At 36.0% G+C, this 25,559-nt stretch overlaps 1 protein-coding gene across 2 annotated transcripts in view; it reads right to left on the bottom strand.

Moving 5' to 3' along the window:
- Positions 1-25,559, bottom strand: part of RPTOR (regulatory associated protein of MTOR complex 1) — a 547,237-nt gene that overhangs the window by 113,344 nt on the left and 408,334 nt on the right. Inside the window, exons 17-20 of one of the 2 annotated variants that reach the window (XM_044676204.1) lie at positions 17,723-17,863; positions 12,652-12,769; positions 11,384-11,524; positions 10,625-10,783 (exon numbers count right to left, since the gene is read on the bottom strand). In XM_044676204.1, the coding sequence (XP_044532139.1) occupies positions 10,625-10,783; positions 11,384-11,524; positions 12,652-12,769; positions 17,723-17,863 (559 nt within the window). The remainder of the gene's footprint in view (positions 1-10,624; positions 10,784-11,383; positions 11,525-12,651; positions 12,770-17,722; positions 17,864-25,559) is intronic. The other variant, XM_044676205.1, reaches the window with a different exon arrangement.

Genomic DNA, 25,559 nt, shown 5'->3' on the forward strand with positions numbered 1-25,559 from the left:
GGAGTAGTAGTGATTGGAGGTGGGAGACAAGTTACTAGATCAATGTGTTAAGGACCTGAATTTTAACATTGGGAATGGAAAGGATGGGACTGAAGCATCAAAGTAGGATGTGGTGATTGGGTATGGAGAATAAAGGAGAGGAGTAAAAAAAAATCTGACTTGCAGGTGTAAGGCCTAAGTGACCCAGGGAATAGGGAACAGTGCAACTAGTAGAAATAAGAAGCCTACTTGAACTTGTTTTGTTGGAGGTTGGGGGAAGGGGTATGTGGAGAAAGAAGGAATGATGAGTTTGATGGGATGTTCCAGGGTGCCAAGATTTTGAAAACCTTTCTTAGCACATTCAGTGAACTAGGCCAGAGAGATTGCTATTCATTGGTAGAAATGGAAAAAAAAAAAAAGACTTTAAACAGGCAAAGGCTGAAGGTAATGGAATTCTGTCTAGGTTATGAATTTTAAACACTTATATAAGCACAGGCTATTTACAGGTGGATATGAGGTCTATCTGATTGAATATGAATGAGGCAAGCTTTGGAGAGTAGCCACTTTGTTTTCTTAAGTTTTCTTCCCTTATCTCTAGCTCATTTTTGGACATTTCCCACCAACTGTTCTAAAGCTTATCTGAACCACAGATAAAAGGGTAGTTTTCTCCAGCACAAATGCTCAAATAATTGGATTCAGTGAGGAAGAAATGATCAGAGGTTTTAAGTTTCAGCAAAGAGAGAAGTTAGGAAGGATTGGGGAAAAAGAACTGACAAGGTTACAGCTTACTTAGTGAGGCAAAGAGTGGCTAAATTCTATGCCTTCTAGCTTTTTGTATTATCTTAATTTCTTATCTTAGGTTAAAATATCAAGTTTCACTATCAGTATAGTGAGAGAGCAAGGTTGATATTTTATTTTTGAATTAGTGCTGAGGATCATGAAGTGAAGTTGACAGGATTTTGTTTACATATCAGTCTTATTCCATTATTTCTGTCCAACCTACAAGTTTTTTCCTATTTGAACTGTTTACTATGGTCAAACAATTCTCTAATGCATGCATCATATATAAAGGCACCTTATTCCAGAAAGTCAGTATTTTCCAAAGGACACTGGGATTTTCATTTTATAGCAATCTTCAATCTCCCTGGTTTGTGTTTTAGTTTTCTACAGGAGAAAGCAATATCTTTCTGAGCAGTGATTGTTTCTTTTCCCTAGTTACCAGAAAATTCATTTGGCAGAGGTTTATAAATTAGCTTTAATAACATGGATTCAGGACAGGTCAGCATTTGTTACAGGATGCTTAGGGAATCAATGGATACACAGTAATAGTATCAGATTTTTTTTCCCTCCAAAAGGAAAACAGGTTAGGGATAATGGATATAATAGGATTTGCTACTACCTGTTTGAAACTGTCTGGATTGAAATCTTGTGGAATATATATATATATATATGTATATATATATATATACACATACATATATAAACATATATATGTATATATAGTTGCTTCATTAAATATCTGTATAAATTTGCATGTAGATTCAGTTGAAAAATCATAGCTGTATAGCTATATGTATAGATGAACAAGCTTTAAAATCTGAACTGAAATACAAAGGATGGGAAAAATAATTTTCCAACTTTCCCTCTTTAGCAGGGAGTTTAATTTATTGACCAAATGCTGACTAATGGAAAGGCAGAAGACTTCAACAAACATTTCCAAATAAATGTTGGTTGGTCACCATATAAAAAGGGTTCTGGTGACTAAGAAGGAGAGAATCAAATCTTTCATTAATGGCAGTGTATTGGACTGCCACAGGAAAATTTTCACCCTTTTAGTTTATATATGAAGAAACTGAGTAATCCTCAGATCATCTGTTAATGTCCATAGAATGTGACAATAACTGTGTCAGTCAATGAACTTCTCTTATACTCATAGATTAGGTGCCATTTTGCTCTGGTAGAAGAAGTTTCCTCATTGGGAGTTCCCAATACTAACTAAATCAAAGGTCTGAAACTCTGCACTTCTCTTTAAAAAAACAAAACAAAACAAAACAAAACAAAACAAAAAGGCAAGGTGACTGAGTCCAGTGTTAAGATCAAGGAATGAAACTAATTATTACAATGCCAAGTAGAACACTGGTTCAGTCTATTAGGCTGTATACCCAGAGAGAGGCAGACTCATCTGCACAAAGCAATAGTGGTAAAGTGGTAAGCACAACAGACATGGTTAGAAAACTAGTTTCAGTTCTGGCTCAGACACTAGCAGTATGACCAGAGTTTTAAACTGGGAAGGACTTCAGAGATAATCTAGTGCAGAGATAGGAAACCTTTTGGAGATAGATTGCCAGGCCTTGCTCCCACCCCACTCCCCAGACCAAATGCCGAGTCCATGCCTCCCCCCACTGAGTGCCAGGCTCACATTGCTTCTTCCTCTTACTCCACTCAGTGGAGGGAGGAAGCACTCCCATTGGACTGCTGCAGGGAGGGTGGGGTGATAGTCAGGGGCAGAGGCAGAGGAGGCAGAGGTTGAGGCAAGGGGCACAAGCACTCTACTCTGCTCTCCTCTAGTTATGTGAGCTATGATCCCCTCAAACCTACCTCCCCTTCAAAGTGGAAATTGAGGGGATCTTGAAAATTTCAAAGTACATCCTCTTTAGTCACTATTCAAGGAACCAGAAACCATTTCAAATACAAAGCTTTGTTGAGGGAGAAAGGGAGAAAAAGGTGATCATAAAAAAAAAAAAGCAAAAAAATCTCCAGCTTACAGGAAAACCCCTTATTTATAGCAAAATATAACTCTCAGGTTTAAATGACATCATCCTGACACATTCACCCCATCAGTTCCAGCCTTCCTGAAGCATCCTCCAAATTAACCTTTTTTTAACAAAAGGTAAAGGGTTTAAGTCAGGTTTTAATCTGGATGCAGGGCTGATTGGGAGATGGCTACCTGGACAAGCCAGTATTTTTCCTCAGGCAAGGGATTCATTTGAATGCAAATTGAACAGACTAAAACAGCTAAGGGTTGCCAATGAAAGAAATTGGGGAAGGGGGTTATAGAATAGGGAAGAGGCTATTAGCCTAGCCTCAGGTTCATAAAACTTATCCCTAAATCACTAGACACTAGTTTTGAACATTTTAAAATATAAACTCAAAAGACACATCCCCAAATCCCAAAAATCTTTTGTATAGTAAAGACTGATTGCTTCTAATAGTAAAGACAAGTTGCTTCTGTTTCACTCAGGACAGAGATTATTAGGAGGCCATTGTATTCTGAAAGGAGTGAGGCAATCTTGTCAAGGGATGCTGTCTTGAAGAAACCAGTTTACCAACTCTTACTGGGAAAACAGGGAGGGGAGCAGTCCAGCCGTGTCTCATTCAAGCTTTCTAGTTAGGAACTCTGGCAAACTCTGTGCTACAGGGACTGGTATACTGGGTCCTTGGCATGTGTGCCGAAAGAGAGGTCTATGTATGCCATCTCTGGCATGGCACGTGTGCCACAGGTTTGCCATTACAGATCTAGTCCAACCCAATGCTTTCACTTTCTTCTTTCCTATTCAATAAGACCAAAAGCTGATCTATGTTAATGGACCTTAGAGCTAGGGGCTAGCCTGGCTGGGATCTATACCTAGGAGCTTCTGGGAAATTTTATAATGCTGACTTACAAAACATGGTTTTCTAATTTTTTTAAACTACAAATGGAATTTCAGGTACATTATGTATTAAAAAGACTTCAATGGGTTAGAAAAGGAATTGGTTACACAAAAAACTTGACAAATGGTCATTTAAGCTTTGGCAGCAGATCTCCAGAGAGGAAGAGGTCAGCATCTTTGGTAGCAGTCTAATCTATTTTTGGAGAATTCTTATCTTAGACTCAGATGACTAAAATTTACGATGTTTTCCTTTTTCACAGGTATTATTTTGCCTCTGATTTCTTTAATTTTCAAGCATCAATAGTTTTGATTGATGTTAAATTGTTAATTTTGATCCTCTTTACCTTTTTATTTTTTTAATTTCAGATTTCAATGTAAAGGAATGGAGAATGTGATATCTTGCATTCTGCATTTCACTCTGTATGTTTTTTTTCCATTGCCTTTAATTGGTTGTTAGGTCATTTTCTACTATTAGTATGAGCTAGATACTGATGTCTTCTTTCAGTGTCTTAATATCTCTCAAGTTGCTTTTGCCTTGGTGGGGTTTAACATTTCTCCTAAGAAGTATTATTTGATACCTTTATCTTTTCTCCTATGTTTCTCTATGGCAACAGCTCTATATACTATTATATGAAGGACCTGAAATGTTTTAATGCTTTCTGTCAAGTACTGTGGGAAAATGTATTTGTGCATGATAAGAACAGATACAAATTAAAAAAAAAAAAACTATTTTGGTAAAAATCCTCAGCTAAGTATGCCCATTTCCCTTGCAAAATCATTTGTTTTAAGCATGAACTTTGGTAATAGATATAATTTCCTGGAGCTTGAAAGAATGGAAAATTTTGCATAACCAGCCTTTTGATTTAATCTTTTATTTTGTCTAAGCTAGGTTTAAGAGTGAAGCTGTTTCTTATAACTGATTTGCACTATCAACTTGGAACTGAGGGAATTGTGGATAAAAAGCAGTTTTAAAGTCTTTGCATATAACTGTGAGATCTGTTTTCACTTTGATATGATATAGTTGTGGCACAGAATGAAAGCATTTATTTCTTTACTCTATTTCACATATTCATGGTTTTACTTAGTGGTCAGAGTCATCAGAATCAAACCATTTCTAACAGGTGGGATATTGGTGTTTCTGATTTGTTCCAATCTATCTGGACTTCAAGTTGTATCAAAACACAAAGGAGTATTATTTGATTTCCTACTGTATGAAACAGATTATCATGACTATTTGCATTCCATCTATTTCTTGGATTCATAGAAGCCATTTCATCCCAAATGGAGTGGAATGCTAAGCTAGTTGATAATATCACCAGGACCTAAAATGGTCAGAATTTCAGGATTATTGTTAGGTCTTCACAACTATGACCCAGCTTCAGAATATATATAAATATAAATAAAATATATTTTTTCCAGGGCATATAAAATCTTCACTAGAAATCCTGGATGGTAGTACCTTCTTGTTTATTGCCCATCTCTTACCTCTTTACAACCTGGATGACAAGTTGTATTTTGAGGGAGTTATCAATATTATTATTATCTTGGCCTCATTTTTTTGTTTTTATTTTGTTTTTATTTTATTTTTTTTGGCCTCATTTTTTTGAATGAGGTTCAGATAAACATTCTTTAAAATGGATAAAAGAACTGCTTTTCATAATTTAATAGATTATAAGTCAATCTTCTGAAGATCTGCTGAAACATATATATTACAATGCCACTTTAAACTAACAACACTCTTCTTCCTCTTTCCACATGAAATTGATATCCTCTATATAGTCTCTATATTTTGAAAACTTTTTGTTTCATGTAACTTAGTCTATTTGGTATAGTGACATCTTTTAACAATGCTGTAGTTAAGTTTTTATGCATCATTACTATGTCTGGACAATTATGGGCTACAGTTTGACCTGTGATAATAATGTGATAACTATAATTCCATTACAGTTCATTGGTTAATGTGTCCAGAATATTTTCATGTCAACATTTTTGCTATGGGGATTTATTATCTACCAGCCCATGAAAGATTTCAAATTTCTGGCTTATAATTCTAGAAACTAAGTCATATTTTACTAGGTTTTTGGTAGATGCTATTATGTTTTGAAGAATTTCTACCATTTTATTTAATAATTATTAAAAATTCCTCTTAAGCTTCCCATATAATCTCCTTTCTCCTCTCTCTAAGCTGAGAAAAATGAAGTCATAGGACATGACTCTTCCTTTTTTTCTACTTAAAAACCTTTCGATATCATACTTTAATAGTCTTTTTATTTTTTTTATTTTTTTTATTTTTTTTATTTATTTTTTTTTTTAAACCCTTACCTTCCATCTTAGAGTCAATACTGTGTATTGGTTCCAAGGCAGAAGAGTGGTAAGGGTGGGCAATGGGGGCCAAGTGACTTGCCCAGAGTCACACAGCTGGGAAGTGTCTGAGGCCGGATTTGAACCTAGGGCCTCCCGTCTCTAGGCCTGGCTCTCAATCCACTGAGCTACCCAGCTGCCCCCCTTTAATAGTCTTTTGACAGTGAAGTAGTAGTTTTCTTTGCTAATGCCAAACCCTCTACATATGCCATTGACCACACTCTTAGTTTCTCTATAAGATTAAAATATTCCATTATCCAACCTCTTATCTATTAGCTTTTTTACACACCTCCTCTATTTTTAAAAGCTGTCAAAAGGTCCTATGATCCTCTTAAGACAATTGTCTTGTATCTCACCTTTCTTTCTCAGCCAAATTTCTGGGAAAAGCTGACAACTAGGACAAACTTCCTCTCTCTAACTCACTCTTCAATTCTTTGTAATTTGTCTTCTTATCATATTGCTCAACTTAAATGTCTTTTCTCAAAAGTTACATGCGATCTCTTTATTGCCAGTTTTGATGATCTTTTCTTAGTCTTCTCCTCAACCTGTTTACCATATGTGAGATAACTGATCAAGTTTTTTTCCTGAATGCTCTTTCCTCTCTGGATATTGTTCTTTTTATATCTGTCCAGCTTCTCCTCAATCTCTTTTGTTGGCTCATTATCCATATTACACTTTCTAACTGTGCATGTCCTGGGCCTTCTTCCTTCCTTTCTCACCCTCACCCTCACCTGGTGTCTCCATCACCATGGATTACTATGGGTTTAATGAAGATTACACCTCTATTCATATGACTCAAAGACTCAAAGATATACATCTATATTATCCCCCACCCCCCTGAAGGTGCAGGCAAATCAGACCAGGGAGAGACACTTCCCTTGCACACAAATTTGGTCCTGTTATTTCTCTTATATGTAGAATGGCAACTTTCTGTATTCCTGGCTCCTGAATGGGTAATTGTAAACTGCTTAAATCACTTTAATTGGGCCTTGATTCAAGGACCTGTTATAAGTTTATTTATTCTTACATTTTTTGCACATTTCATTCACAAGTTGATTTTTCTTTTTTCTTTGGATTTTCTTTTTTTTTTCTTTTGTCGGTTGACTTCACAGAACCCTAAAAACTCAGCCATATATCCTTGGTTGATCTGGGTGTTGGCCTTAACCCTCTTCAGGGGAGAATGTCTTATTAACTCTCCTCAGGGGGTGTGTAAGTTTTATACTCAGAATGTCTGTATTATAATCTATAATGTAAAATTTAAACTCTTTTAAGAGTGATTTCAGGGGGGAATGTATAATTCTCTTCAGAAGGGAATGTATGTTTTATAATCTATAATGTAAAGTTTAAATTCTTTTGAGAGTAATTTCAGGATAAGACATTTGCCATCTCCCAAGAATCCAGACAAGAACCTGTTTGGAGAAGGCACCATGAAGATGACTGAAGAATTTACACTGCATCATGAATATCCAAAATGAACTTTGGATTCAGATGCTTGAACTATGGGGAGTTAAATGCATTTGTTTTGAATGTACACACTTATGCCAAAGGGGACTGCCCCCTATTTGGCTTTTTGTCAATGTGGCTAGCAATCATTGGATCATTGTTTTTGTCCTCTTTTCTTTTATCACCAAATTTCTGTAATTTATAAGTTAGTTATGTTTATAAGAGCTTTCGGGGAGACTGGTCTCTCTCATGCTCTTTAGGGGGGAATATGATATTGGAAATTTGGGGGTCCTTGAACTGATCTTGAGGTCTCTGGTCTAAACTTCCTGTGGATATTTAGATCTCTTACAATCTACATTTCCCATGATTCCTCTTGCATAATACAGGTGGGTAGGAAGTATAATTTACATAAATAAAGGTATAAAGACTCAGGACAGAATTGGTACTTCCTGTTTCCTGCTGAAGAAGCCAAGTGGGAAGGTATGGCGAGGCATTTGAACTAGCTCTTATCAGGCACGTGGCTTTAATTATCAATATGGCTTTCAATAAAACCCTAATATTTTTATATATATATCCATTTTATTTCTCTCTCTCTCTCTCTCTCTCTCTCTCTCTTCACTGCCTCTCTTATGAGCCTTATTTAGTATTGCATCAGTATGCTTACTGGACATTTTAAACTGGATATCCCAGAAACAATTCAAAATCAATATGACCAAAACAGAATTGATTATCCTCCCCCTAAAACCCATCCCTCTTGCAACTTTTCTACTTCTGTGGAAGGTAACATCATTTTTCTAATTTATGACCTTTGTATTCTCCTCAAATCTTCTCTTTCCCTTAGTCTACCTATCTGGTTGCCAAATTTTGTTATGCTTATCTTGACAAAATCTCTTGTACTTGACTCATTTTCACTACTCAAAACTGCCACCACTATAGTTCAGACCCTAATCACCTTTGTTCTAGATCAGTGGTTCTCAGTTTGCAAGATGATCCCTTTATGTTTTAAGAACTACTCAAAGAGTTTCTGTTTATGAGAGGTATATCTAACAATATTTACCATACTAGTATTATTATGAAATGAGGTAGAATAATCATGAAATTAGTTTTTACTTCATAAGCCCCTCCCTAAAAGAGTCCTGAGGACTCACATGGGTCCCCAGACCACATACTGAGAACTGTTGAACCAGATTATGACAAGGGGTTCCTAATTCATCTCCCCATCTCATCTTTCCCCACTACAGTTCTCCCTCTACACAACTGTAGGAATGACTTTCCTCAAGTACAGATCTGACCATAATACTTCCCTATTGATTTTAGGTTAATAACAAAATCTAGAATTTGAGGGATTGAAGGGACTTTCAGGGGCTATTTAGAATAATCAAACAAGATGGAATCTCCACTGTAACATACCTGACAAGTTGTCATCAAGTTTTTGCCTGAAGCTGTTGGACTTAAAAATTAGTCTGACAGACTACTGAATTATTTCTAGCCTGGGCAAGCTACCCCCAGCCCCCAATGTTTCCCAGTACAGTCTTCCTTATCTTCCCCTATGATAAGCCTAAAACTGAAGCTATCTTATCAGATGAATATTTACCTTCTTGAGGAATGTTTACCTATGTTTACCACCTTAACAATGTTTGCCTACTTAATGAATGTTTGCCAAATGCTTCCTGACCCCTAACCCTGAAACCCTCCTTGCCAAATGTTTCCTGACCCCTGACCCTGAAACCCCCCTTGCCAGATGCTTCCTGACCACCTGTCCCTGACACTACCCTGATGAACCCCCCTTCCCCAAACATTTCTATATAAACCCTTGGCTGAGAATTCCAAGGGGTTGGTTCAGGCACAGCTCTCTGCCTAGTGACCCCAGCTATTATTGCTAGTAAAGAATGAGCCTCTTCTTGCATATTGCATTGTCAGTGTGATTCTTTTGGACAGCCATAGATGTTTGTTAGAAAGTTTTTCCTCTTATAAATCCTAAATTGGACTCTACAACCTTAGATTGATTGCTACCATTTCTTCCCAAAGAAAATAATTTCAATAACTCATCTACATGATATTTCTTCAATGTGCTATAATGTTCCCACAAATATTTTTTTTTTAAATTAGGCTAAATATCTCCAGCTCATTTAATTGCTTCTCATGTAACAGACTTAATTAAGGCCTTTCACTGGTCTGGTTTTCATCCTCTGAACATTCTCCAGCTTATCAGTGTTCTTAAGTTCTTAAGTGGCTATAACTGAATACAATACTCCAGAGGAGTTCTGACATGAATAGAGTATATAGTAGGATTATCACCTCCCTAATGCCTGGAAGCTGGGCTCTTTTTAATGTGTGGCTGTTTTTGGTTGCCATGTCACACAGCTGACTCATATTGAGCTTGTGATCTACTAAAGGCCCCAAATCCTTTTTTAGAACAGTTGCTGTTGTCAATCCATGGTTTCCCCTCACTTATACTTTTGAAACCAAGTGCAAGACTTTAAATAATTTCCTACTAAATCTCACCATATCAGATTCAACTGTCAATATCTTTATGGAAGCTGACTATTATTTTGTATAATATGTTTCCCCCTTTCAGCTAAAATAAACTCTTCTGTTTAGTTTTTACAATTCCTTCACGACCTAACCCAGCTTCAACTTATTTTTTGTACTTCATTGTATTTTACTCCTCTTTCCAAACTCTGAAACCCCCTCACATATTGGCCTTTTCTTCTGTTTCTCAAACTGGACATGTCATCTTTCTTTTTGCCTTTAGTCTGGCTGCCTTGATGCCTGGAATGCTTTCCCTTCTTATCTTTGCTACCTGGCCTGCCTTGTTCACTTCAAGACTCAACTAAAATCCCACCTCCTACAAGATAGATACCTTTCCTAGGCCTCCTTAGCTTTAGTGTTTTCCCTCCAAGATAATCTCAAATTTATCTTGTACATATCATTTGCATAAGTTGTTTGCTTGTTTTTTCCGGCACTGGACTGTGAGCATGTTGAGAAGAGACTATTTTTGCTTTTTTTTTTTTTTTTTAATTTTTGTATTCCGATACTCTAATAATGCAAAAAGAGGTTGCTTTTGCCCTACATAGAAAGTATCTACAAAGTTTTAAGAAATCGTGAAGAACGAAATTGGAGAATTACAGAATCACAAATCTCAGAGATTGAAGCAGCCCTCAAGAAAACAAAGAAAATATGTAGCTTACCTATAAGTGAGTTGAGAGAGGAATAAGAGCTGACTCTTCTCATCTTATCGATTGTCTCAAATGAAAGGATGTACTCTTCGTTTTCAGGGCTGCCCAAGGTGCTGCTTGCACTACTACTAGTGCTGAGATTGCCTGGGGAAAATGCAACAGAGCCTCCAGCTGTCCAAAAGCAAGGCAGGAGAGGAGAAAAAGTTAAATATTATTCTCTGGTGACCCAATTGTTTGGTCTTGTACAATGACATCTTCTAAAGTAACTCACCTAACAGTAGAATGTTCTCTCTCTCTCTCTCTCTCTCTCTCTCTCTCTCTCTCTCTCTCTCTCTCTCTCTCTCTTTCCCCCTCCTCTTTGCTCACCCCCCACTAGCTCTCTCACACACACACAAACACAGAGGGTATACTTCTTTTGAAAAGAAATGCATTCCTAATAAACACTGTATATACTTAGTATCTACTAATTATAAGTTAGATGAAATGGATTATGCTCTGTTACTTAAAATGTGTCATCAAGATGGATTTGTTTGATTGCTGAACACATAGGTCATTCTAGAGTTTAACTATAATTACTCTGGAAAAAGCCAACAGCCAATAATAACTGGTAGGGAGATACTATGTATGTAGTTGGCTAGTAAAAATGTTAGCAGATGGCATTTCATGGCATGAATAGACTAGTAGAGAAAAGGTAAATAGGAAGGACCATATGAATTTAGAAAAAGTAGTAAAGATAAATCCCTTCCAACACAGTCAATTCTACTGTCTTACATTCTTCTGTCAAGCTCAGATTCTGCAAAGACTTGTTCAGACTTCTTGCTGTGGTAACTGCTCTAATATTTCCATAGGAGCTGACTGAGCGAAGTCTAGGTGTACATGGACCATCTCGCACAGGTGTCAAACTGCCTCCCTCTAGTTGAAAAGAAAAAAAATAAAGGGGAAAAATGGGTAAATAGTTGACTTAAACACATTGAAGTCTATTTTCTACTGGTCAAAGATATTAAGGATTCTCAGGTGGCAACAATTATAGAGATATAAGATTCTTGGAGAAACAAATGCCGGATTCAAGTGTGGGAAGTACCTGATGTCTAATGCTCTTTAACAAAGCAAAAAAGCTCAATGATTAAGAAGGATAAAAAATGGAAAAAACCACAAATTTTGTAGCTCTGAGAGATATCTATTATCCTTATCTACTAAGAGTTGGCATACTTATTTCTGGGATAGATAACCTCTAAGGAAAAATATGCTATAGGAAGTGCTATTAATGATCAAGGTAGAGGTTAATTTCTCTGAGTCACTTTTTAACCCAGCATGGTATACAGCCTTAGTGTTCTGGTTGGGTTCAAGTCTACTAGTTGTAATCTGCCTCTCTAAATTTCACTGGATGTTTTTGTTGGACAAGTTTATTTGTTTTCTGTTTCTCAGTTACTAAAAGCAATGGTACTGGTAGAAAACTGCTGTTTATCCTCACTGTAGAGAGAGGTAGATTTTAGAAGCAAGGGCAGTTTTACTTGTCCTTTGAGATCCTTTTAAGAATGAAATGCAAATGTTAAAGATGATTATAATCTGCAGTTAGAAGGACAAATGGAAGGAAAAGAGAGCTTTCTAACATGATTCACAGCCTCAGACAAAGGAATGATTAAATCACTCATCACAGGGAGAGTTCAATTTTCTCTTCCTCAAGTTCTTGTTGTGGCAGTTATCCTTAGAGATTTTTCACCCTATGCAATTTCTAAAATGACATTAAATAAGGAAAAATAAGCAGGTCAGTGGCAATTCTTTTTCTCTTCCCTAAATGAAGCCAAACACATGAGAACAAGGAGAAGAAAGAAAATAGCATATGGAACAGCTGGTGAATACTCAGAGCTAGACATATAACCAAAAAGCCTCTGAATACACCATTCTCCTGAAGTAGGGTTTAGTAAGAGTAAACAACTCATAAGAAGGTAGCTGTTTTGGAACAGGGTAGTTGTTTCAGAATAACCACAGTTCTAGGCAGGTTGGAGTTTTTCAAAATTACACAAAGGATGAAGATATACCTGTGGCAGCTGGAGAAGGCAGAGGGTAGTTCTTTTCTTCTTCAATGAATTGCAAGGCTACTGTGCAGAAATTGCTCTCATATTGAACCACAAGATGACTCAGAGCTACCACCAGTTCCTGAAGAGAGAGGGAAAAGGAAAATAACACTTATCTGAGGCTTAAATGATTGGCTTGGAAGGAACTCCCATTGTAGAACCAGTCTAATTTAGCCAATAGACTGGGCTAGCTACTTGACCTCAAGTAGCTGAGAAACTAACTAGAAACAAAATCAAGATTAAAACATAAAAGCACAGTTTGAGTTGAAAACAGAAGACTTGGCCTTTGCAAAGGAAACAACTTTGCTACACTATGTAACAACTGTCATGAAAAGGAATCTCTGAAAACTAAAATGTTATTGAGATAATAGAGTTGTCTGAGTAGAACAAATCTCCAAGGAGACAATGGCATTATGCCTAATTTAGAGCATATTTATTAGTGGCAGGTTTTGAAGGGCACAATTTGCAAATTCTAAATGGAGATAATAATTTGAATATAGAGTAGAAAAGGGAATAGCCCTCAGAACCTAATGCTTATTGTTAATACTCTGACTCAAATGACAAAAATTAGAATCAACATATTGTATTCATTTTTTTAAACCAAGCAAATCTAAAACAAAGTTGTAGGGACAATATGTGCATGTGTCGTGTATCTTAAAACTTTCTAATATTCCTAGGGCCAAAGAGATAATTGAGAAGCCCTAAAATATTAAACTGTTCTTTAAAATTCAATAATTTTGGTATCAATAAAAATTCTTTACTGTATCTCTAACTTTAGAAAAGAGTCACATGAGATATAAATTTGAAAGAGGTAGACATTCTAGTGATACTCTTCTTTAGTCATTTAAGTTATTAATCAAACTTTTTTTCATCACTTTTTTCCTTTGTGTTTAGGAAAACATACAAAAGATAGGCTCTTTATATCAAAGACTTCAAGAAATAACTGAATATTTAAGAAAATAATTTGGCAGTCACAAAGCCAAGGGAAAATTCTATCATAGTAAATTTGTCATTGAAAAAAAAGCAAACATCATGAAGTGATCCCATTCCACTGATAGTCTTAATTATGTATGTCACAGCATGGCAAGTTGGAAGGCCTGAAAGATTTTTGCTGCCAGCTAAAGGCTGGTAAGAATAAGCTTATTTGACATGAATTCTGAGTAATTAATTTAATAACAACTCACATTAATATGGTGCATTGAGATTTGCCCAAGTGCTTCCCTTGTAAGAATCCTTTGAAGTAGGTAGTATAGCAATTGTTCTCAAAAATGATGATGAATATATAATGCTAGAGGAATGGGAGTCACTTCTAGGATCTCTCTGTGAGAGAAAATGAAATTCTGGTGAAATGCAACCTCTGACAAACTAAATATCTTCCTATAACTATATGTGGGGTAGAGGTGGAGAGAGGGCTATTTTATAACTTAATAGGGAAAAATTATTTTTCTTTAATTTTATTAAGGCCATTTTCTGGGAGTTTGCTCTTTTCTTCTATTCATCTTAAAACTTATTGACTCATTTCCTATGATCTCTTCCTTTCCTCTAATTTCTTGTAAGGTAAGTCTTTCTCTTTGCCAATAGCAAACCTTCTACATGTACCCTTAATCAGACCCCCAACTATTATTTCCATCAGATTGCCTCCTCAACCAATGCCTCTCTCTGTGATCTTCAACTTCTCCTGTTGGTTTCTTTCTTACTGCCTTTATATATTCCTTCTTGTCTTTCTCATCTTTAAAAACATTCAGAAAAGCTATCATCTCCTCAAGCCATTGTCCTATATTTCTACTTTCCTTCTAGTCAATGGTTAATACATATTTATTAGCATCTATTGTGTGCTAAGCAAAATGCTGAATGTTGGGGATACAAATACAGAAAGACAGTTCCTCCCCTCAAGGAGCTTATAATTGAATAGTGGAAGACAAGACCCAAAAGGAAACTAATAAAGTGGGGAAGAGGGGGGAAGGGTATTTATCTCTGAGGCATGATGAAGAAATCAGGTAGAAAAGTTCCAAAGTAGTATGGCCAGGTGAGAAATGAGGAGATGTCTGAACTGGGGCTCTCTCTCCTTAACTTCTAGAAAAGCAGTCTCTGCTCCCACTCTTTCATTAGCTCTTAACAATTTGTTTTCCTACTGCATCATTCAATTGTGACTGCTCTTCCCAAAATCATCAATGAACTCTTGCCATATATGATACTATCTTTTGGGGCTCTTCTTACTTGAGTTCTCTGTTGCATGACACTGTTGACCAGGCTTTCCTCCTGGATCTTCTATATATCTAGACTGCCTCTCCTCTGATAGATATACCTTTTAAACCCAGCTATCTTGGAGATAACTGAACAAGTCCAAATACAGAATTTATTACATGCCCCCAAAACACTTTCCTTTCAAACTTCCCTATTTTTGTGGAAGGCATTACTGTTTTTCCAGTTTCTCAGATTCAGTATCAAATTTCCCCTCTCTCTTGGCTACATATCTGCTCAGTGGCCAAACTTTACTGTGCCTTCCTTCATAACATCTCTTGCATCTGATTCCTTCCTGTCTAATTACACAAACACCAACCAAACTGGCCTTCTCTCTATTCCTAAAGTTGGTTAGCTGTTTATCTTTCTGCCTTTATAGCATTCCTTTACCTTGCCTAGGATACACTCTCTTTTCTTTGCCTCATCTTCAGGATCCATCTTCTCCTTTATGATTCAGCTGAGGAAACACTATCAACATGAACTCCTTCCTAATGTGGCAACTTTTAGTGCTTTCATCCTTAAATACTTTGTATTATCTTCTTTATATTTATTCCACATATTTTTACATATGTACTTATCTACATTAGAGTGTAAGTTCCTTGAAAGTAAGGATTTATTTGCATTTGTAATGTTTACCATAGTGCTTAGCACACAGGAGGTGATGGAAACAAAAAGATATGTAATTTTAAAATGATTTTTATTTTGTCCTACTTAACTGTGCTATTGTCAAAGTATTGTGTTTTTATTGTTAGAAGGAAATATAAAGCTCTCTTTCTCAAACACAAACACTGATGCAATGAAAGTTTGTTTCCTGGCATAAAAATTCATTGGCATTTAGGAACAGGTAGCTTCAATTCTGTTCTTGGTATATTCATTGGTTGTTCATATCTTTATATATCTTAGGATGGATTAAAAGTTCGAAATAATGTGAATTTACTAGATTTCTCTTTCAGGGCTCCCACATTAAAGGTATGAACTTGATAAAATAAAATGTATTCAGTTTAGGGGAGAATAACAGTAAATGATGATTGAAAGTCAGGATGGTATATAGACATCTTCAGAAATCAGGAAGATCGGGGTTCACATTCTACTACTGATACTTTGGCTGTAAGACTATGGCCAAGCACTTAACTGTTCAGTACCCAAGCAAACTCTGCAAATTATAATTGGTAGAGGAGTGGCCTATTCAAACAGAAATAATATCCCACCCTCCCCCCTCAAAACTCAGTCCCAAAACTTTTCCCCTTCTCAAATGGGACACTACTTATTTTATGAGAAAGGACAACTATATTTCTCTTTTCTTAGAATAAAATCTTGAGGATTAGAAAGAGACAAACTCTTTGGCTAAAAAAAGGATATAGATATGGCAAAATTCTGATTTAAGGGGGAGGGTGTTTGATTCATTGGCTATGTTTCATGGATGCAGTGAAAAGATGATTTATAACAGGTAGACTCCATCTTCTAGATCAATTTAGGAATGACAAAACATATACCAACAAAGGAGATGATCCTAGCCTACTGGTCTGATATCTGAGGTACTGAGAATGTCTCTTTATCACAATTATGAAGAGTCAAATATGTGCCCTTGAAGAGAGTAAAGAAGTTGGAAGCATATCATCAGTCTATTGTCCCTTCATAGAGGTTGGGGAAAACAACTAAATCTCTATTTGGTGAAGTTGTCATATTTCTTCCCCTATTCCCCTAGTGTACTTCCTTCCTAAAGGCTGCCACAAACTTCATGTTTCCAGTAACAAATTAATATTTAATATTTAATTTATAATTCAGGGCCTCCTAATGTAAAACTCAGCCATCACAACAGAGATAAAACAAAATAGCATAATGGGGGATGGGGCATATATTTTGTTTCTAAGAAAAATAACAAGTTAGAACTGGATTCCTAAAAAATGGGCTCTGACCCAGACTGACTGACTCAGTTGCTTTGATTCCTGCATTCTCTTCATAGCAGAGACAGCAGTCTCCTAACTGAGGCTGAGAAAAATCTACTTACATTTCTAGTCAGTTTGGGCTCAAAGCAGGTATTTAGTTACGGAAGATAAAATTATGCTTGGGAGAGAAGAACTTAATGTCTTTGATACTTGTCCGTTATCCTACTATACTTATTTCTGTGGGTTTAGATGGAAACCAAAATAAAAATGGTAAAACTGCAGGTATAAATAAGAGTAAGTTCATGTAGGGAATGGTCTATGTCTAAAATCATTTCCACTCACTTCCAAGATCAAATATAAAATCATTTGTTTGGGATTCAAAGTCCTTCATAACCTAATCCCTTTATCCCCTTCACTTCTCACTTTTTCATTCTTATACCTTACACTTCTGGTGGATTCAAAGACCCAGTGACACATCCTGGCTTTTCCTCCCTAACAATCCTTTATCTCTCCACTCTGGGCATTTTGGTTTTCACTCATGTGGGAAATATTCTATAGGAAGCCTTTCCGAATCTCTCACCTACCCTGAGACTCCATTCCAGAAGTGTGAGGTCCATTGAAGTGCAATATTGCATAAATTTTTAGACCTTTTCCAAGTATTGATTAGTTTTGCTGATTGATTTTTCTCTTCTTCCTCTTTCTTTTTCCTTTTTTTTTCTTTATGGCCCTGAGGCTGTTCCTTTGAAGCAGAGAAGAGAATACTAGGGGGTATATGACAACTCAGGCATAAAGCGAATACCTTTTGTTACTGCTGATGGGACCACCAAATCTCAAATCTCCAGTGGGTCACTGAAAGCAGAGTTCCCTGAGGCTTTTGATTCTTGCTAATCCTTTTATAGTTCACTTACCTTCCTAACCATAGGGCTTCCATCATTGATAAGCTGAGCCAACATCATAGCCACATTGTGATCAATGGTGGTAGAGTGATCAGTCCTCTCTGTAGAGTTACCCACAAAAGTGCCAAGGGCAAAGACAGCAGCACAACGAACCTGAAAAGCCGAGGGGAGAAAACAGTTAAGGGCTACTTTCTACTGTTTCCTACTTTCTGGATTTGGATCTCTTTCAGATATTCTTCTCATTTAATTTAATTCAACTCAACTTAACATATAATGAGTCCTACTTTATATTTCAAGGTGGCAAAAACCTTTAAACAAACAATATGGTCTTTGAGCACTAGGAAATCCTGTTATACACTTAGAAATCACACAACTAAAATGACTGCACTGTAATATTGCAGTATAATATTAAGTGAAAAAAAATTTTGGTACCTGTAATCACTATGGGAAGTTTGGGCAGGAAGTAAATAGCTCATATGAGCATATGAAAGGTTTTATGGAAAAGCTGGAACTTGAATAGGCCCTTCAAGGATGAATAAAAATATGAATAGGCGTAAAAATGAAAATAGAATATCTGTATGTGTATGTATGCACATGCATGAGTAGGTGAAACAACAGACACATGAACATGGAAGCCAGAATTATCTTTTTAAAGGCACAATTATTATTCCCTCTTTAAGAAATTTCAGTAGCTCCCTATTGGCTCTAGAAAAGAAACAAAAAAACCCAACACAAACTTGTAAGGTTGGCATTTAAAGCCTTCACAATTTGACTCCAGATTATCTTTCCAGGCTTATTTCAAGTCACATCTTCTTACCACCCCTATGTAAATACTCTATGTAAATTCCATCCAAATTGGCCAAGTTATTGTTTCCTGAATTCAGTATTCCATCTTCTGTCTTCATTTCTAGTGTCCACACTAACTGGGCAATTTAGAATTGGATACTCTCCTAGATGCCCATGTAGTTTTATCTGGTCATCACTTTCTGTTGCTTTTTTAAATTGAGAACAGTCAAGAAGGTCTCCCTGTTTTCCCAATTATAACTTTAAAGATTAAGTGTCTATGAGGGGCCCCAGAGCACTGGGGGCGGTAAGGAGAGGAGAGACTATTCCTCTTCTCATTTAATAGACACTCTGGAGTAAATGAGTAAGTATATTACTCATACACTTTCAATCCCCGTAGGCAATTATAACACTCATAAGATTCCAAAGGAGACACATGGAAGTGGAGGTATTGAAGGCTAGGCTTTACTCAGGTCAGTCTGGTAGATCAGATTCTAAATAGAAATAAAATGAGATGATGCAGACTATCTAACAATTAATAAAAGGAAACTGACCTAATATGGAAAGGCTAGTCCATTGCAATTAATTCAGAGATGCAGTGTACAGAGTGCCAGGCTTAAAGTCTGGAAGATCTAAGTTCAAATTCTTTCTTACACTAGCTATGTCACTCTTCTCAAGTCATGTAACTTCTTTTTTCCTCATTTTCCTAGTCTGTAAAATGGGGAAAATAATAGCATCTATCAATCAGATTTGTGAGAATCAAGTGAGATAATAATTGTAAAGTACTTATTAGCACAGTGCCTGGAAGAGAATAACTGCTAGATAAATGTTAGCTATTAGTTTTTTTTTTTTAAACCCTTGTACTTCGGTGTACTGTCTCATAGGTGGAAGATTGGTAAGGGTGGGCAATGGGGGTCAAGTGACTTGCCCAGGGTCACACAGCTGGGAAGTGGCTGAGGCCGGGTTTGAACCTAGGACCTCCTGTCTCTAGGCCTGACTCTCACTCCACTGAGCTACCCAGCTGCCCTTAGCTATTAGTTTTTACTCAATCTGGATGTAGATTTGGAAAATCAATCTCAATTTTTTTAGTATGTACAGAATGTCCTCTATTATATTTCTTTTGAATGCAAGTGTGTGTGTGTGTGTGTGTGTGTGTGTGTGTGTGTGTGTGTGTGTGNGTGTGTGTGTGTGTGTGTGTGTGTGTGTGTGTGTGTGTGTGTGTGTGTGTGTGTGTGTGTGTGCGCTTTCTACTTTCCCCCTCTCTAATGCAGATACTGGGCTATCAAAAAATCATGCATTTGCAGCTAAATATAAGAACTTAAACAGGTAGGAGAAACTGATTGATTCTTCCTCTCATTTTAAAATTCTTCAAATTCATGAGATTTCCTACTCTAATCACTTCAGTGAGTGGCTTTTATTTAATCCTATATTCCAAACTTTCAGATCATGTTTAAATTATATAGATGGCTATTAAGTGTATAAAAAGATCCTTAAGTATCAGGATGGATGATATTTCTTTTCTTTTGGAAAATTTATATATGTGCGTGTATTTAAATATAGATTACATATGTGCAGCCATGCAAAACATATTTCCATATTAGATATATTGTAAGATAAAACAAAGATAACCCCACCCCCCCAAGAAAAATAAAGTTAAAAAAAGTATGTTTTGATCTGCATTCAGACTATATTAGTTATCACTCTGGAGGTAGATAGTTTTTTTCCCTATAAGTCCTTTGGAACTGTCTTAGGTCACTGTATTACTGAGAATAGCTAGGTCATTCACAATCAATTACTGTATGACATTGCTGTTATTGTATTACAATGTTCTTCTGGTTCTGTTCACTTTACTTTGCTTCAGTTTAAGTAAGTCTTTCCAGGTTTTTTTTGAAAGCATCCTGCTCATCATTTCTTATAGCACAATGGTATTCAATCACAATCATATACCACAACTTGTTCAGTCATTCCTAAATTGATGGGTATATCCTTAATTTTCAATTCTTTACCACCACAAAAAAGAGCTCCTATAAATATTTTTTTACACAAATTGGTCCTTTTACCCTTTCTTTGATCTCTTTGGGATACAGAGCTAGTAGTGGTATTGCTGAGTCATAGTATGCAGTTCTATAGCCCTTTGGGCATAGTTTCAAATGATGCATGGTATTTCTAACTCATAAATTTTTTTAAAAAATATTTTTTCTGAAGTAGCTTAGTAAAAAGATGGGGTAGGTAGATTAAGATAGGTAAAGTATAGCAGGATGTGACAGGGTGATAAAGATGAACTAAAGGATAGCTGTCTGAGAGATTGTCATAGGATATCATGTCATATGTTACTCATAAATTCAAATACTCTATACAGGGTTAGATATTATTTGTGCCTTTCTTTGTAACTATAAAAATAACTTTTTATTAAGTAAGGGAATGCACATCAATCTTCTTGTTCTAAGTCAAGATTTCCCATCATATCTACATTTTCTCTTTCTAGATATACTGATTGCTTTTGAGTTGCTATCACTGAAATGTTTTAACATCTTCACAAGAATTACTCTCATTTTGGGGTTGATCTGTCAGGGAGGTGAAACATGGCTTCATTTAGATTCCTCCAAGGTCATGTCAGGTTTGCTGATTTAGACAAATGATCCTGAAGAATTTTCACTGAAATGTTTGATATATCCTGAGGAATAGACATTGCTTTTTCAAGGGCTTGCTTGAATTTTATTCTGTTGTAATATAAATGGGATAGGTCTGAACACCCAAGAATGCATGTCCAAACTAGGAGAACTTATCAGATATGCAGAAATTCTATCTAGAAAGGATTGAGTTTTATCTGTTTTCCTTAACAAAAAACTCAGTGAGGTATACAATTCTAATTGTAGCCCACAGAGATATTGTAAACTTTTTTTTTTCAATTACAGAGGAATCTGGAAAATAGAATCAGTAAAATTGACTCTTAGTCAGGAAACTGGATGTAGGAAACTGGATTTTGTGTTATTTTTCTAAAGATAAAATTAGGGCACAACTGTTACTCATTTCCTTTCTAGTAGGAAAAGTGAGTGCGTGACCTTGGGTATGTTACCTCAATTTTTTCATATGCACAATGGAGATAACATTGAATTCTTGGGATGAAGTCTAACACACAGTAACAACCCTTACCAATACCCAAACAACTAGCAACCTTCTGGGGTACATTCTAGGAATCACAAGAATCCAAGAGAGTACCTAGTGAAATGACTCAAAAATCTGTAAGAAATTTTTTGCCACCTCAAACTCAGTATATCCAAATAAACTGTGTTATTTCCTGAGTGACCTGTCACAGTCCAGAGCCTAGTGATTCACTCATAAAATGAAAGGTTAATAAGACTTTCTTTAAGGTTTATATTATTAATCTACATCATTAATCTATGACTTTTCATCTGAAACTGAACTCAGCATCTTTCTCCTTTACTCTTATCAATTTCCTAATTTTTATTAATGGTATAATAATAATTCTGTAGTTGCTAGAACTCTGAACCTTTTCTCAGTCTAATTTTACAAGTTTCCCTGCCTCTACCTTCTTTTCTCTTTAAGTGACCCTTCACAAGAGCTTCTTAATCTTTTTTGGGGTGGGGATATGAGTTATGGCCTTCAACAGCAATCTGATGAAAACTATGGACAAACTTCATCTGGAAAAAAAAATACATAGGATCACACCTGAAAGCATTTATATTCAAATAGTCGTCAAAACATTTTTAAAATGTTTAATAAAAAAAGGTTCACAGGTTAAAAGTCTAGGCTTTACTATCCATTAATTTCAGATTAATATTAAGATGTAGATGATATCAAGTCATTTCCATTATTTAGGAATCTCCAAGGTTTCTATTTTTTGTAGGATAAAGGTCATAGTTCTTAGCTAGGCATTAGTAAGACTCCATAATAAAGTTGTCAACTCAGAATTCAACCCTATCCATTTTTAACTACCTAATGTTTGTTCTTAAACTGTAACCAAGTCAGTTTACACCATCCCAGGGACACTGGTAGCCTTTGCCTATACTGGTTCCTCTGCATGGAATGTTGTAGTAAATTACAAGCATTGAGGGTAGCCTGTGCTAAGGCTCAGTGATGAGATGAAGTGTCTTGTATGCGGAGTAGAAAGACCAATTTAGTTGGACTTCAGAATTCAAGAAGGTGAAAATGAATGCAAAGGAGAAAGCTAGATATAACTTTTTAAGATGTAATATATCTTAACCTAAAATCAATTGGCTCTTCAAGGGTAAAACAAATACTGCTTTTTAAGAGTAGAATGGTTTGCAGGCTAGGGATTCAGGAAGCAAATATATAATCAGCTTGCCTGTCATTTCCCAAGAATTTTGAAAGCTTTCAAACTACAGAAACCAGCTTTAATCTGAGAAAAAAAAAAGATTTAACCTTCAATCTAATTTTATCCTCTTGAAAGATCTAGAGGTAATTTGGTATTTACATAAAACCTGATTGCTTTAGGCCTCTACTGTTTTTAGAGAAAAGCCTCTACCTTTTCTAAATGTACTATGCCTTTAATCTCAAGGACATTTGCAGCTATCTACTTATAATAAGTCTGGGGGAAAGGATTTTATTTTTCCTTCTAGGCTTATGTTATTTAGCAAAAGCTATTAAGCAAGTAAATTGTTATTAGGATTGTGGTTGGTGAAATGCTGTGTTTATGAAGTTACAAATTACAGAATCATGTAAGAGATGGAAGAAACCTCAGAGATAATCTGTACCTCAATTATATTCCTAACTTCAATATATCTTGTAGTCAACCATCCTCTGCTTGAAGATCTATATAGCAAGGGAAGATCCAATGACCTCTCATGGGATACTTTTCCATTTGCACAGTTTTCCCTTATATTATCAAATGTCTATTCATATACTATAGAAATGAGCTAAAAGAAGTCACCCAACCAAGGTAAACAGGTTTCCTACAAATTTATGTTATGTAATCTCAATGGGCCCTCACTAACACAAGGCAATTCTTTTACTGAAACCTGATTCTCTATCCCATTTTGCAAATCCCTCAACCCAGTCAACTAAAGACTTCATCTCATTCTTTAGTAGAACTGTTTAGCCATGAGTTTCCTCTTCTCTCTTTCTCTACATAGCATAATCCCTAAACATCACATCATTACTCTCATCAATAGTATTCTACAAGTACTGTTGACTTCATCCCATCCCATCTTCTTTAGAATACTAAAACTGTTATCCTCTCCCTCTCTCTTGTCTTGGTTAGCACTTAACCAGGAAAGGAAAACTTCTTAATAATTTGTGAATAGGTTCCTTTGGAAGACAGTGAATTTTCCTTCACTGTATATCTCTTCAAGCAAAGGATGGAAGTTTGTCAGATATGCCAAAGGGGGAGATTCTTCTTTCTTGATGTACAGGTTGGATTAGGTCCTGTCTTAAAACATGATCAAGGCTCTCATATATATAACTCCCCCCCCATCAAAACAATAAACCCTAACTAGATCCTACCATTCCTGACAGTTAACATCCTATATCATATCTCTTTTCCTTTCCTCATAGAAAAGTTGTCTATACTCTTCCACTTTCTCTCCTTTTAAATCTCTTGTTAGTGTCTATCAATCTGGTTTCTGAATTTATCGCTTAATTGAACTGGATTTCTTCAAAGTTACTAGTGGCCCCCCAAATGCCAAATCTGATTTGGCATTTATTCCTCACCATTTTTTGTTTCCTTGATTATTTTTGTTTCTCATTCTTATCACATCCTCTAACTAAGGGTATACTCCAAGATTCTGTCTTGGAGTATACCCTTTTCTATTCTCTTTTCCAACTTAGCCATTTTCATGATTGGCTTAATTATTACTTCCAAGCAGATATCTCTTCATCAATGACACATTAAAATAATTTGGGTACCGAGTTGAAATGGTAGCCCAGTTTTAAATGGTCAAATAAATAAATATTATAATAAATAGTGTCAATAAGTGAGACTCAGGGATAATGCTCAGCTTGTTTCCCACAGGATCTAGGTTGACATAGTTGAGGCACTGTAAGAGAGACTATAGCGTTACTTGATCACAACTCTAAGCCTAGGGGATCTAATTATAGTTCTAGTCTCTATCATGAATTTGATCTTATTTTTATAACTTCTTTTTGGTTATTTCAAACTAGATGTTCTTAAGTACAAAATAGGATTCATCTTCTGCCCAAACTCATCTTTAAAAAAAAAAATATCTTCCCTATTTCTATCAAGGACACCACCTTCCTTCTAGTCATTTGAATCTGCACCCTTGGCATTGTCCATGATTCCTCACTTTCCCTTACCCCTCAGTCAACAATTTGCCAAATTTTATTTCTATCTCTACAACATGAATCACATTTGTTTCCTTTTATTCACCTATAAGGCCAATCTCTTATTTAGGCCCTTATTACTTCTTCCCTGGGATAGCTCAGATTGTACTAATGCCCAATCTTCCACTATTTGTCTTTCTTCCCTACTTCCACCCACTTGTCATACTGACTACTCAACTTCTATCAGGGTTCTAGGGATAACCGTGTGTGTGTGTGTGTGTGTGTGTGTGTGTGTGTGTGTGTGTGTGTGTGTGTGTGTGTGTGTGTATAGAGGTGCAGGTGAAAGGGGAGGTTGATATATTCCTATTACTCACTACTATAGTTTTGATTCCCCAACTGGTGTGCTTCCTTTTACAAAATAAAATCAGTCATAACATTGTTTTTTTTTCATACAAACCATTCACTAAATGAGAAGGCAGGAATAGGAATGTACATGTTATTTATGCAAAAGAAAGCAAAAATGAGAATAATTGAAATATACCAGTCTATTCAAAGGCCTAATTCATATTTCCTCAGTTCACATGGTGTTTTTAGAGGAAAGTGGGTATATACTTAGAGAAACTTAGAAGGGAGGGAGATGAATAGGGAAACCCATTTGCCTGGAGCAACTCAAGACTCTATATGGAAAGTCTTGATGTCCTGAGACTCTTTAGAGTGAATATATGTGTCATGTAACTTGCTGAGCAAAACCACTCCTCTATTATTTGGCTCTCCTTGTGGCCCTGGGCAAAGTTGTTTCTCTACT

Source organism: Gracilinanus agilis, chromosome 4 (assembly GCF_016433145.1).
Source record: "Gracilinanus agilis isolate LMUSP501 chromosome 4, AgileGrace, whole genome shotgun sequence".
In the NCBI taxonomy this organism is placed as follows: Eukaryota; Metazoa; Chordata; class Mammalia; order Didelphimorphia; family Didelphidae; genus Gracilinanus; species Gracilinanus agilis.